Here is a 13,345-nt window from a genome sequence, read left to right on the forward strand (position 1 = left end):
TGTCACACTATCAGCTCCAGCACCCTGTCTGCCTGCACACCTCCATGTCCCACCATGATGATAATAAACTGAACCTCTGAAACTGGAAGCTGCCACCTCAATTAAATATTTTCCTTTGTAAGACTTGCCATGGTCATGGTGTCTCTTCAAGGTAATAGAAACCCTAACTAAGACAGTCTTCTTTTTTTCCAAAGGAAAATTAAAGGCTAAGTAACATGTACTTTTCCCGCCTGGTACAGTTTCTAATTAATGGGCTCCAGTAAAGTTTGTGAGTGAGATCACACACAAGATCGACTTCACCTAGCTTAGGACAAAGCGGGAAGTTGGGGGGTCTGTGGCTTCTCATCTGTCCAGTCTTCAGCTAAGTATGGAACACAGTAAGTGAACCACTGCCCAGATGGTATCCTAGTTTGAAAACTGAAGTTAAAAGGCAAACAGACTCACAGGTTAATAATATAGTTGTCCACTAGAGGTCTCCGGATTACCAAAGATAGTGTCTTTCCAGGGAGACATGATTTCTAGTCTTTTTTTTTTTTCCCCTCCTTTTTTCTCCCTCCTCCTCCTCTTCCTCCTCCCCCTCTCCCTCCCCCTCCTCTTTTTCCCACATTGGTCTGCTGCTAACCTGCCCCTAAGGCCCAGGCCCCACTCCAGGATAGCAATTCTCCTCCAAACTCAGCTTCTCTTTCAGCCTGCCCCAGCTGCCTGAGAGCAGCTCCCTCCTCAGAGATGAACAGGACAGAACTAGGAACGTGACCTTTCACTCTCCCCCCACCAAGCCTATCAAGACATGCTGACTCCACAACCTGTTTAAGAACCAAATCATTCCCCACTCCCTCCTCTGCCCTGAACCATCTTTACCTGGGCACCAGAGGACCTTCATCTGCCACTGCTTCTGTCCCTATGATGCAACTTGAAATCATGCCTTGTAAAACATAGAAGTGGAACAGGGCCCCGCTCTGCCCGAAGCCCTGCAGAGGTTATTATTTATTCAGAACAAAGCAAAGAGCTCTAGAGCAGCCTGTAAGGCCCATTATTTGCATGCCTTTTATGTCTCTGGGCTCTCTAGGCTCTTTGCTCACTTCTCTACCTCTCGGGTGCCCTCTTGGCTACCCTAGTCATGCCAGAAATGTTTCCCTAGGGGCCTTTGCACTGGCTCTCGGCTGTCTTTGAAACTCTTCTCTGCATGACTCCTCACCCAGCCCACTTCCTTCATGTGGGCTCAGATGTTACCCCTGTGCCACCCTGACCCACTGATTACGGACAGCCGCCTCTCTACTGGGGGGGGGGTCCCAAATCCTCTTGCTTGCTCTCCCCCCCCCATGTTACAAAACGTCTTAATGTGTCAGAAAATATACCCATTTTTTTTTTTTTTTGCTGTGGAACAATCTTTCTATACTATGAATATATATATATATAACTCTCATTGGCTAATAAAAAACTGTTTGGCTGATAGCTAGGCAGGAAGATATTGAGCACCAGAGCAAGAGTAGGAGAATGCTGGGAAGAGGAGGGGTGGAGTAAGAAGGTTCCTCACAAATGCAGAGAAGCAAGATAAGAACGTCGTACTGAGAAAAGGTACCAAGCCATGTGTCTAAACATAGGTAAGAATTACGGGTTAATTTAAGTGTAAAAGTTACATAGTAAAAAGCCTGAGCTATTGACCAAGCATTTATAAGTAATATTAAGCCTCTGAGTCGGTTACTTGGGACCAGGCAAAAAAAGTCCAATTACACACTTTTATGTTTACCTATTATCTGACTTTCCAAAATAGAACAGAAGGTCTGTGACAAGGGCTCTTAACCTGCTGTCATTTTTTGGTGGTGGTGGTGGTGGTGGTGGTGGTGGTGGTGGTGGTGGTGGTAATGGTGGGTTTTTTTTTGGGGGGGGGGTTCTTTGTTTTTTTCTTTCACTTCTGCATCCCAAGCACCTGTCAGCTATATGGCATATAAAGGGGACTGCAGAAATACTTGGTGAGCACTTGCTAAAAGAATTTACTGCTGAATTCCATTTGCCCCTCCCAGCCAGAACTTCTCTAACAGGAGTGAACTATTCTAGGTTCATTTCTATTGCTGTGATTAAATAGCCCTACAAAAAGCAACTGGAGGACGGGGAGAGAAAGCATTCATTTAGCTTATAACTCCAGGTTATGATCCATTACTGCAGGAAAGACAAGACAGGAAACTGAAGCATCATATCCACAAATCCACAGCTAAGAACAGAAGGGAATAAATGCACCGGTCCTTCCTCCCTCTCAGCTAGCTTTCTTCTAATATGCTTCAGGACCCCTTGCCTAGGAAATGGTACCACCACCATGGGCTCTGTCTTCATCCAATCAAAACAATCCCTCAAAGATACGCTCATAAGCCAAACTGATCTAGATAATTCCTCATGAACATTCTCTCGCCAGGCAGGCTGAGCAGTGGTGGCCCACACCTTTAATCCCAGCCAGCACTGGGGAGGCGAAGGTGAGCAGATCTGAATTTGAGGCCAGCCTGAGTTCCAGGACAGCCAGGACTATACAGAGAAACCCTGTCTCTAAGAAAAAAAAAATAAAAAAATAAAGGAGATTCTCTCCCCAGGTAATTCTAGGTGGTGTCAGGTTGACAGTGGCCATCAAAACTGACAAGCACAATCATTCATTAGTTCCTACTTGTCCCTCTGGATCCACTGTTAGCTTCCAGTCTGTTTGGTATCCAGCCTACACCTTGAACCAAAGAGCTCTCCTGCCACTTCCTTCTGCTTGGGCTGAACCAAGGGGGGGAGGTACGATCAGGGAGCATGAGGTCCAAATAACAGGGATGTCAGGATCTGCAGTCTTCTTCCCTTCTATATACAAAACTTCTAAATACTGTTTCCTTCTCTTAAGGCCTCCCATGTGAGGGCCCGTGACAACAACACCCTGTTTTTATCTCTAGGGTTATTAAACAGTCATGTTGCTTTCCTTCAACTATAATCAATCCTTTTAAAGGAGTCCCTTTGGTAAAGTCCTCAATTACCAGTGATAATATCCATAGCTCTAACTAATAAAATCATAATCATGAAACAATCCATGAAGGTGGATATAGCCCATTTGTTTGTCATAGTTGTAAAGGTCTGAAGCTACCTCCAAGCCTTCCGAGTCCACTCCAAAAACCAGAACATAGTTGGTCACTCATTGACCACTCTTTCATACCTCTCTGTTTATTTTTGCCACACATTGCACATTTTAACGTGGCCCTATTTAAAGATGACCTTCTGTATTTGTTGATCTTGGCTCTGGGGCTGACTCTCTATTTGGCTTTTGTTTTAGACTAGTCATCCCCTGGCATAGCAACCAGGCAATACCTAAGATTCTCAACAACTGGGCCAGACAAAGAGCTCTTAGGCCTTGAAAAATCTACTAGATAGATAGTTAACCGTAAGCGTGTATCTTTCTAGACTGTCTCTAATTCACAAACTCATTGAATACGTTTGCTTATATATAGTATCAACACTGATGATAAAACATAAGTTCACTACATCCCTAACATCGAAGAGCTCACAAAACAAAGACTGAGGATGTGTACCCATTGGCAAATGGGGACCATGCCATTTCTAATAGAGAAGTGAGTATGAAGGACCCTCCACGCTCCTAGACATTGAAGGTGACGATGACAGACTTTCCACCAGAAGCCAACATTTCTCTAGAATACCTGAAGAAAAAAAAAAATCTGGGTTTCATAGGATGTCAGACATTTTAGTGGTTAGAGAACTCTAAAGCCAAAAATCTATAGCGATGTATTAATGTAAACAAAAATTGACATTACACAAAGGGCATCCATCTTCTGAAAATATTTCATTTCTGCATCTGAAATGTAAATTCTTGAAGGCAGGAGGGGTGGCGCACGCCTCTGATCCCAGCACTCGGGAGGCAGAGGCAGGCGGATCTCTGTGAGTTCGAGGCCAGCCTGGTCTACAGAGCGAGTTCTAGGACAGTCAGGACTACATGGAGAAACCCTGTCTCAAACAGAATTAAAAAAAAAAAAAAACTACTTGTACATTTTGGGTTGTAAGCCTAGCCTTTGACGGCTGAGCCATCTCTCCCCCTTACCAGCCTAGGCATTCAGGAAAGCAGGCCATGCTCCTCCCTGGGGCAGCACAGCAGAGCTGACCCTATTCACAAGGATACAGGTGAACTGGCCCGAGAATGTGAGTATGGGAAATTTGGCCCACCCGTCATCTGCCATATGGTGGCGTGAGCAGGGGAGAGATGTCCCCACACCCCTCACTGCCTGTGACAGGTTGGGGAGCTGACGCTGAGGTCACGAGAACAGGAGAGCTGTCCCGGCCCCTCTCCAACTGCAGCACTCGGTGAGCGGCGCCTGTACCTCACCTGGGCAACACAGTAGAGCTGGCCCTGAAGGTCTAGGTGTGAGAATGCCAACTCTGAGGGTAGGGAAGCAGGAGAACCAGCCCCACCCCCCTTGCTCTTTGCTGCAAGGGGTGAACTGAGGGCGGGGGGAGATGCTAGAGAGCTCACCGTGGTGATGAGGACAGGGGAGAACTGGCGGGCGGGCCAACCCTGCAACTACTCAGCCCAGAACCGGGGTTATGAGTTGACCCACCCCAACATCCTCACCATCCGTGATCTGCTGGAGCATGTGAAGGGACCAGTCCTGCAGACCCAAAGCTGCAGGATCTCCATGACACAGGGCAACAACAGGCTATCCAAGAGGAGTCCCAGTGAGGGCCCAACATCGACAGTGTAGCAGAAACTAGAGGCCTTGAACCAGACCAATGACTGTCAGCAATGAACACTTGCAAGTAAAGACCTTTGGACAAAAGGACACACTGTGTGACTCACTGTGTCACACTACAGCTTCCATGAGATTTTTTTTGCCTTTTTCTTTTCTTTTTTTTCTCTTAAATTTCATTTTATTTGGGGAGGGGTTACAAGGGCAAAGGGCAGATACGAAGGGACAGGGAAGTGAATGGGCTCTAGATGGGAAAGACAAAAAGAATAAATAAAAAAAAGGTTAAAAAAACTTAATCAAAAAGGAGCCAACAATAACAACAACAACAAAAAACTCTTGAATATCTATTTTCTAAAATCTCACTAATTGACTAATTATTTTTAAAACATTAAGTACTGGGGAAACTTTATTTCCTTTGCTTTCATTTAGGAACATGTTTTAATCTCAATCATACAATTTGTAACTATTCTGGTAATATCAAAAGTACAAAAATAAAAGAAAATGCTATATTTGGATGTAAGGTTCAGTCATCCCACGGTACAAAGAAAACCTTTCATGAACTAAGCACATAAATGTAAGTACACATCTCAGGACATCATTAGCCCTTTCCAAACAAAATAACCAAACCCTACAGAATGCTCACAGTCAAGACAACGGGGCCAGTATGTGCTCAGTAAGGTCACCAGAGCTATGCTGTAGAAGTAAAAAAGGAATAGGGCATAGCAACAGTCCACTTGCATTTAACTCCAGGTTTGAAGACACTGGCACACAACTAGAATTTTTATTTCAAGTGAGGGACTACTTACTACACCCTTAAAATTATCCTGTACCTGATTAGCATGATGTACAAGAAACCAGAAGTACACATGCTTAAGTATCATCTAATAGTATCGAACCTTCCACATATAAGCAGGAAGTTATTTATATCCCATTCATTTACATCTATAACCCAAAATAATTTTGTCAGAAAGAAAGTAGCACGTATATCATAATACATCCATTTTTCTATTAGCTCTGTAGTTAAATGGTTGACATACAATTTATTGTGAAACTTTTGGGTCGTACCAGTTTATAACTTAAAGTTTATCAAAATTCAATGAATTCGCAGCTTTTTTCAACCTTTTAATCAACAATATCAAATATTCAGAAGTGTGGTCCTAAAGCAGCGTTTATCTCATCAAGGCTAACAGTTAATACCCCATATAAAAGTGTTATGTAGCAATTTCCTCTGAACTGAAATACTTACTCCATGCTGGAAGGAAGCTCATTAAAATGCAGGAAGTTTTAAAGAGAGACTGTTAAGACTCAGGAAACAAACAAACAAACAAACAAAACAAAAACTCACAAGTCTCTGGAAGTTCCTGAAACTTACCAGATTCACAAGGCCCCGCCCACCCCAAGGTTACATAAGTAGTAAGGACTGCTGAGAAGACTCTCCAACCCTTCAGTCTCCCTGAAGTCCCCCAGGGCGTCAACTTTCACAATGTGGTGCCCTTTTGTTGATACAGCTGCCTTTGAATGGTCTATATCTGGTAAGTAACCCCTACCCTGGAAGTAACTCCAATAAGATCACTGGTTCGTGATGTCAGCAGTATCATTAATTCAGTTCCCTATCCAACATGAAGAGGCATTTGTTCACGCCTCCCCATGAAAAGTGTCACACAGCACAAGGTAAGTGTTCTGAAAGACATCGACAGATCCTTACATAAAATGGGCTCTTGCCATCACTCACTTCCAGGATAATCGGCACTGTTTATTCCCAAAACCTTTATAATAATAAGCCAACCTGCTAATGCAAAACACCTTAAGATTGCTAAAGTCTTTCATCCATTTGTTGAAAGGGTGCCAATGACTTAACTGTTTTGCATACAAACAGCTTTTCCTGACATCACTAAATGTACCAACATGTGCATGCGTTTTTAAAACCATAGATTATTATGACCATTTTGATTTACATCCTACTGCTAAGCTGATAGCATGTCCTTCCCATCCCATCAAGACCAGCAACAAATTTTACAATCAACTTATTTCTTTATATAGCATCTGGAGTCATGATAAAACCAAAAGAAAGAACCTGAAACAGATTTCAAATTGATGTCTGCCTTGCTTTATACATGATGGCCTATAATAACAAAGAGCATGAGGGACCATCTTTAAATTTTTTTATTCTGACTTTTTTTTTACATTTATTTTACATATATTTTACATTTTTTTAAAAAAATTAAAGTATACCAGATATAAGCCATTATTTTACATATTTATTTATGATAAATCAAAGCTTATTTACTTATGATTATGAAACATGGCATCAAAGTATAATTTTGCTGGGCCTGATAGCACAAGCCTGCAACACCACCTACTTCAGAGGTTGAGTTGGGAAATTCATTAATTCAAGATCTCATTAATTCAAGAGCTCCCTAGGCTACAGAGGAAGCCCAGGGCTAGGCTGGGCAATTTCGTAAGATCTTGTAATAAAATCAAAAGGGCAAAAAGAAAGGAAACTGGGGCTGTAGCCCAGAGGTAGACCACCTGCCTGGCATGCCCAAGGTTCTAAGTTCAATCACAGTGCTACAAGTTAAGAAACAAAAACATTAACTTCTGCTCTTGGCCTTACTATCGCTTTTCGGTTTTGTGAGTGGACTCTCACTGCTTGGCAACAGATCATGCTGGTATTGAATTTATTATCCTCCCCAGTCTACTTAGTGATGGTATTATAATCATGTGCCACCATATCCAGCTAGCCGCTGTCTTGACTGAATATATTACTCTTAGAAGTGGAGGCAAATTTAATTTCATTGATAGGCTTTTTATGTTTTGATAATTTCATATATGAATCTACTATTTGCGTTATTTCTACCACCACCCCCATTCAGTTTCTCCCTTCCCCTCCCCCTACTCCCTCTTGGATTTATGACTGTTTCTTCTCTAACTGTTATAGATTCAGAGAGAGAGAGAGAAAGAGACCGAGAGACAGACAGAGAGAGAGAGAGAGAGAGAGAGAGAGAGAGAGAGAGAGAGAGAGAGAGAGAAATCCAGAGTTCATTTGGTGTTTCTCGGGTATACATGTGTGTAGGGCTGACCACTTGACACTGCATAATATATCAGGGGTCTAATTCCTGATTACTGATAAACTTTTCAGGTAACATTTTAAAACTGGCCTTTCTTTCTAGCTAATCATTTCAGAAATCTACTCACCCTGCATTGTTGCTGACTGCAGTTAGATCTTTCACTCCAGTCTTCAATAAAGCTCCTATAAGATTTTCTGGAATTCCACACAGCCCAAAACCTACAAAACCCAAAAGGGAAACAATTACCTGTGCAGAGGTAATGTTCTTTCAAGAAACATGTGTTATTATTCTCAATAGAACAGAAAAGGCACAAAGCATTTTGTTAAACGTAATAAGCAAAATAAACAACTATACCTTGTCATCAACTCAATACACAGCCATCAGTCAGATTACTGGATCTCTGTGTTTCAAACCATTATCTATCACCTGACACCATTGTGAAGGCTTTGAATAAGTTAAGGCCAAATGTAATCACTTAGATATGACATGTGTACTATTGCCCCTCTTCATAATATAAACCATATCCAGCTGTTTACTTAAATATACATTTTATACATCTAGGTAGTATATTTTACAGAACTAAAACCCTAAGCTAATAACTTTCATTTCTTATGTCTTTAAAATTCTTCCAAGAGTGTAGGATTTAAGATGGACACTCAGTAACTCCCCAATTTGAATGAATGAATGAATGAATGAATGAATGAAGAACAGCCCCCAAATAAGTCTTGATTCCATATATAAGAATCAGGAAGTTAAGCATAATTAAATCTGAGGCAGAGATTAAAAACGACATCCCAAAGAAGTAGCAGAAACAGAATGTGGGGACTTAACAACAGAAAGGCCCTGTGCTCTTCAGCTCAACAAATAAGGAGCAATACAGACTGGTTAGAGCGGCGGTTCTCAGTCTTCCTAATGCTGAGACCCTTTAACACAATGTCTCATGTTGTGCTGACCCCCAAGCATGAAATTATTTCATTGCTACTTCATAGCTGTAATTTTGCTACTATGAACCGTAATATCATTATCTGTGTTTTCCAGAATGAAAGAGCCATTCAGCCGCCACAAAGGGGTCACAACCCACAGGTTGAAAGCCACTGAGCTAGGGTACCTCATAAGATGAGGCACGTGTTTCAAGTTCACCAGCATTCCCAAGGATTTAGGGATCCATGACAGCTCCTGATAAGACACTAGCACACTAAACCTCCGGCTTTTCAGTTATAATCAGAAGAAAAGGAAAAGTACAGTAGTCAAGTGCTGATCTTCCAGGGAGAGACTGTCTCAGAGCGGCAGGGGTCATGGCGCGTGGTAAGAAAGACTGTAAATGAGGAAGAGCTAAATGACAGAATAACTGGCATTTAGAATCTACGTGGCTTTGTCATACCATTTCCCTAAGGACCTAAGAACATTACCATCGAAAGGAAAACAGGTCCTCTACTTACCACCAACCAGCAAGGTGGCACCATTAGGGATATCTTTGACGGCTTCCACTGGATCTGTGTAAAATTTGGTGTGGTGACGAGTACTGACAGAAAAGTAGCGGACACACCCCTGGAACATTAAAAACATCTCCAGTGAACCATCATTTGCAGCTTCACTTTTCACAAATAGCAAGTGATTCCATATATACATAGATATGTGCGTGCATATATATATACATATATATGTATGTACGTATATATATAGTGGTAAGTTCGTTGTCCCTTTTAACATTTGGCATTTTTAATTGACAAAAACAGTATGTTTACAGTATATACCATCACATTCTGATACATACATACATTGCAAAATGCCTAACTGGAGCTATCTAACACAGCGTCACCTTGCACGTCACTCTTCTGTGGTAAGAACAGTTCACAACTACTCAGAGTTTTCAAATATAGTTACTGCTACTGCTCATCACCAGGACATCTATTCCTAAGTTTATTTCTCCTGTCTAACTGAAATGTGTTCTTTGACCGATATCTTCCCAACTCCTTCAACTTCTAACATCTAGAATGTCATTTGACTCTGTCTCTCTGGTACAATGGTTTATCTTTGCCAGGATGGACATGCTCTATCCAGGATGGACAGGTTCTCACCAGGATCCCTTGTGATCTACATCCAGCTGTGTCACTTGCGACCACCACCCAAAAGAATAAAAGTAGATAACTCACATCATCTACTGGGATGCAGATTTATGATATTAGTGTCATGAGTCTCACCCACTGCTCATAGTAACCTAGCTTTCCAGTCAGTCGACAAGTACTGAGAACCTACCTGAGCCAAGTTCTATGCCATTTGTCGAATCTCTATTACGGTCTGAGTACCGCTCTCTGGGGAATTAAGTACAGTGTGGTCAGTTCCAAGTGCTAGGAGAACTCTAGAGTCACGTGAGGAGCAGCACACCAGAGGACTTACTTCCCTGTGCCGCTACCACAGAAGCTGAAGGGCAAAGCAGCAGACTACGACCACCACAGGGAGGCCTTGGTGGGCCACACCGGAGAACTACCAGGGCACGTACGATCTGGAGACGGTCTGTCACCTCCACAGCCCATGTCAGAACTGGGTCCCCGGGTCAACGGTGTTGAGAAGCGGTAGAACTTTCATGAGGTGTGGGAGCCTGCACAAAGGTATGAAGGCTACTGGGTTCGTTCTTGTAGGAGCGAGCAAGTCCTTGCTCTGGCTGCACTCTGAATTGCTGACTGCCAAAGCTAGGCTTTTCCTAAAGTGAGGCTGCCTGTCCTGCACACCTACTGGTCCCTCTGCTCCTCTGCCATGTCATAAAGCAATACAATGCTCTCGTCAGATGTAGTCACCAACTAGTGGGCTTTTGGTCTCCATCTAACTACAAGCTACATAAACTTCTTTTATAACTACCCAGTGTTTGTTATAGCAAGTGAGATGGGCCGAAATGAGTCACCCAGTGAGCATTCATAAAACCACTTGTAAGTTATTGCCCTGTCTATTCCATCCACAATATGGGCAAGCGAAAAGGAGGAAATGGATTCTATGGTAACTAATTACCCATATTAACAATCCTTCACTTGACTTCCATTATATATTTAACCTGAAGAAAGAGGAAGTGGGGAGAATAACAGCTGAACCCTGATATACTGCCATTTTAACAAGCCCAGCTATAAAGGCACACCCACTTGACTACCCAACAGAAATTCAGACCGCCACAACCTGAGGTGGTCAAGAACTATCATGCTTTCTTCCCTCTAAAAACTCTTTTCATTTTGTAAAGTACCTGTCAATTTGTACCCACAAAAGACCATTTAAGGGGTAAACACTGAGGGAGTCTAATGAGTGATAAAAAAAAAAAAAAAGGTTGAGGTTACACACATGATCACAGGACTTTTGTCCCTCTAAGTTTCTATTTTGGTCAAGGTCAGGTCAAGAGTCTGCACACTGCCCAAAGCCTGGGACGTAAGTAGAGGGAGGGACAAGGACTCTGAAAGGGCTTAACCACAAAGAAGTTTCTGTTCTTCCTGTCCTCAACTAGTGAGGATTCATTTGCTTCTTTTTTTAAAACACACACACACACACACACACACACACAAGTGACAAGTAGAGCTAGTTTTGGTCTCAGGAATAAAAAAATATAATAGATTGAATACAGACATGCTGTAATTCCAGCCAGCACCGGGGAGGCTGAGACAGAATGATTGCTAGCCTGAGCTACATAGCAAGTCCCAGGTTAGCCTGGGAAACAGCATGAGATTCAGTCTCAAAAAACAAGACCAGGGGGCTAGAGGGATGGCTTAATGGTTAAGAGCATCTACTGCTCTTGCCGAGAACCAATGTTGGGCAGCTCAGAATTGCCTGGAACTCCAGCTGCAGAGGATCTGATGCTTCTAGCCTGTGTTGGCACAAACCCCCCCCCACACACACACACACACACACACGCACACACACATCTTTGACTGGTCTCGGGTTTTGGCTTTTCCTGTCACACAGTCTTTCCACCACAGTGTACTCCCGCAAGTTTTCTGAAAGTCCTCTATTGTTCCACCTGTCATTTACACACAACAAATCTTTACGAGAGTCCTGCTCTGTAATGTGTAACTCTGCTGTCAGGATCTCTGCCTCGGAATAAAGAGTCCAGGCCTCAGCAGGATACAAAGGGAAGCAAATGAAAGAATTCATCTACACCCAGACAGGCTGAAAGGTGAGGTCACCTTGAACTGCTTCTCTGTGGAATTCCACAGAGAGTATGCTGGAAGCAGAATCAGTTCCCCGTGGACCCAGAGAGCCTTCGAAGATTCAGAAACAGCCCAAAGCCACACACTTAGCAAGAATCCCACCCCTTTGGAGTAGCTGATAATTAGTGTTGTCATAGCACTAATTACCCTGCAGCTTGTCCCACTCTGAACTTCCCCCCTTCTTGAAAAAGAAAGGAATGAAGGGAGGGAGGGAGGGAGGGAGGGAGGGAGGGAGGGAGGGAGGGAGGGAGGAAGGAAGGAAGGAAGGAAGGAAGGAAGGAAGGAAGGAAGGAAGGAAGGAAGGAAGGAAGGAAGGAAGGAAGGAAGGAAGAAAAAGTAGAAACTGTGCTGGAGATTTGTTCAGTAGCAGAATGACTGCCTAGTAGGCAAAGGGCCCTGGGTTCGAACCGACGTGGGAGGTTGTTATAAATGTACCCACACAACCAAAACTCAAAACCAGCAAGGTTGGCTGGAGAGAGGACTTGCAGAATAGTAGGCTCAGTTCCCCACACCCGCATCAGACTATCAGGTGGCGCTCACAACTGTCTGCAGCTGCAGTTCTGAGGATCCAAGGCCTGCAACTGTAGTTCCCCAGGGATACAATGACGTCCAGCCTCAGCAGGCACACATGCATGCGAGTGGTGCATACACACTCATGAGGTCATACACACACAGACCGAAATAAAAGTAAAGTGACATATTTCCAGGGAATGTAATATGAGCTTACGATAATGAAGAACTTCATAGCCCTTGATTTTTTTTCATTATTCAAACATGTTAATATTTGTTAATGTATGCTTTATTGGCATTTGATATTTATGTACTATGTACTGAGAAACAAACTTTTAGTAAAACATGTTTCGGTATCAGAAAATTAGCCACCTACTTTGGGAGATAGTATGATGTAACACGCCATATACTCCTAGGCTCAAAAGCACCCTTGTATCAAATCTCAGCTCAGCCAAGACTGAACGGATGTGCCAGTACTTAACCACTGACTATGTCTTTGTAGAGAGGTGCTGTTTTGGTCAAAGCCCAGTGAGGAGCCTGCACAGTGCCTAAAGATGACCATTGTGGACCCAAAGATACAGCTAGAAAAGGAGCTCCATGCCAGACTACAAGGAAATTCCTAGCAGATGTCATCTTCCTTTAGGAAATGACACCTTGTTCCCATTCCCAGCTAAGACAGTCAAAGCAAGCTGTCATTTATTGGAGTCCAATTTTTAACCTCACCACTCCCTGCCTGCCCTCCCCCCATCAGTGATTTCATACAGAAAATTTGTAACATGACCATCACCACTGCATCCATATGATATTTCTTCATGATTTCCAAAGCCTAGGTTTTAGCTTTATGATTACTTTTTCCCTCCTTCATGTGTCC

The 13,345-nt window shown here is 43.0% G+C and overlaps 1 protein-coding gene across 1 annotated transcript in view; it reads right to left on the reverse strand.

The window, feature by feature from the left end:
- Oxct1 (3-oxoacid CoA-transferase 1) overlaps positions 1-13,345 on the reverse strand; it is a 127,264-nt gene that overhangs the window by 108,709 nt on the left and 5,210 nt on the right. Inside the window, exons 2-3 of the mRNA XM_042261494.2 lie at positions 9,220-9,328; positions 7,908-7,998 (exon numbers count right to left, since the gene is read on the reverse strand). Coding sequence (XP_042117428.2) covers positions 7,908-7,998; positions 9,220-9,328 — 200 coding nt within the window. The remainder of the gene's footprint in view (positions 1-7,907; positions 7,999-9,219; positions 9,329-13,345) is intronic.

Source organism: Peromyscus maniculatus, chromosome 15 (genome assembly GCF_049852395.1).
Source record: "Peromyscus maniculatus bairdii isolate BWxNUB_F1_BW_parent chromosome 15, HU_Pman_BW_mat_3.1, whole genome shotgun sequence".
In the NCBI taxonomy this organism is placed as follows: domain Eukaryota; kingdom Metazoa; phylum Chordata; class Mammalia; order Rodentia; family Cricetidae; genus Peromyscus; species Peromyscus maniculatus.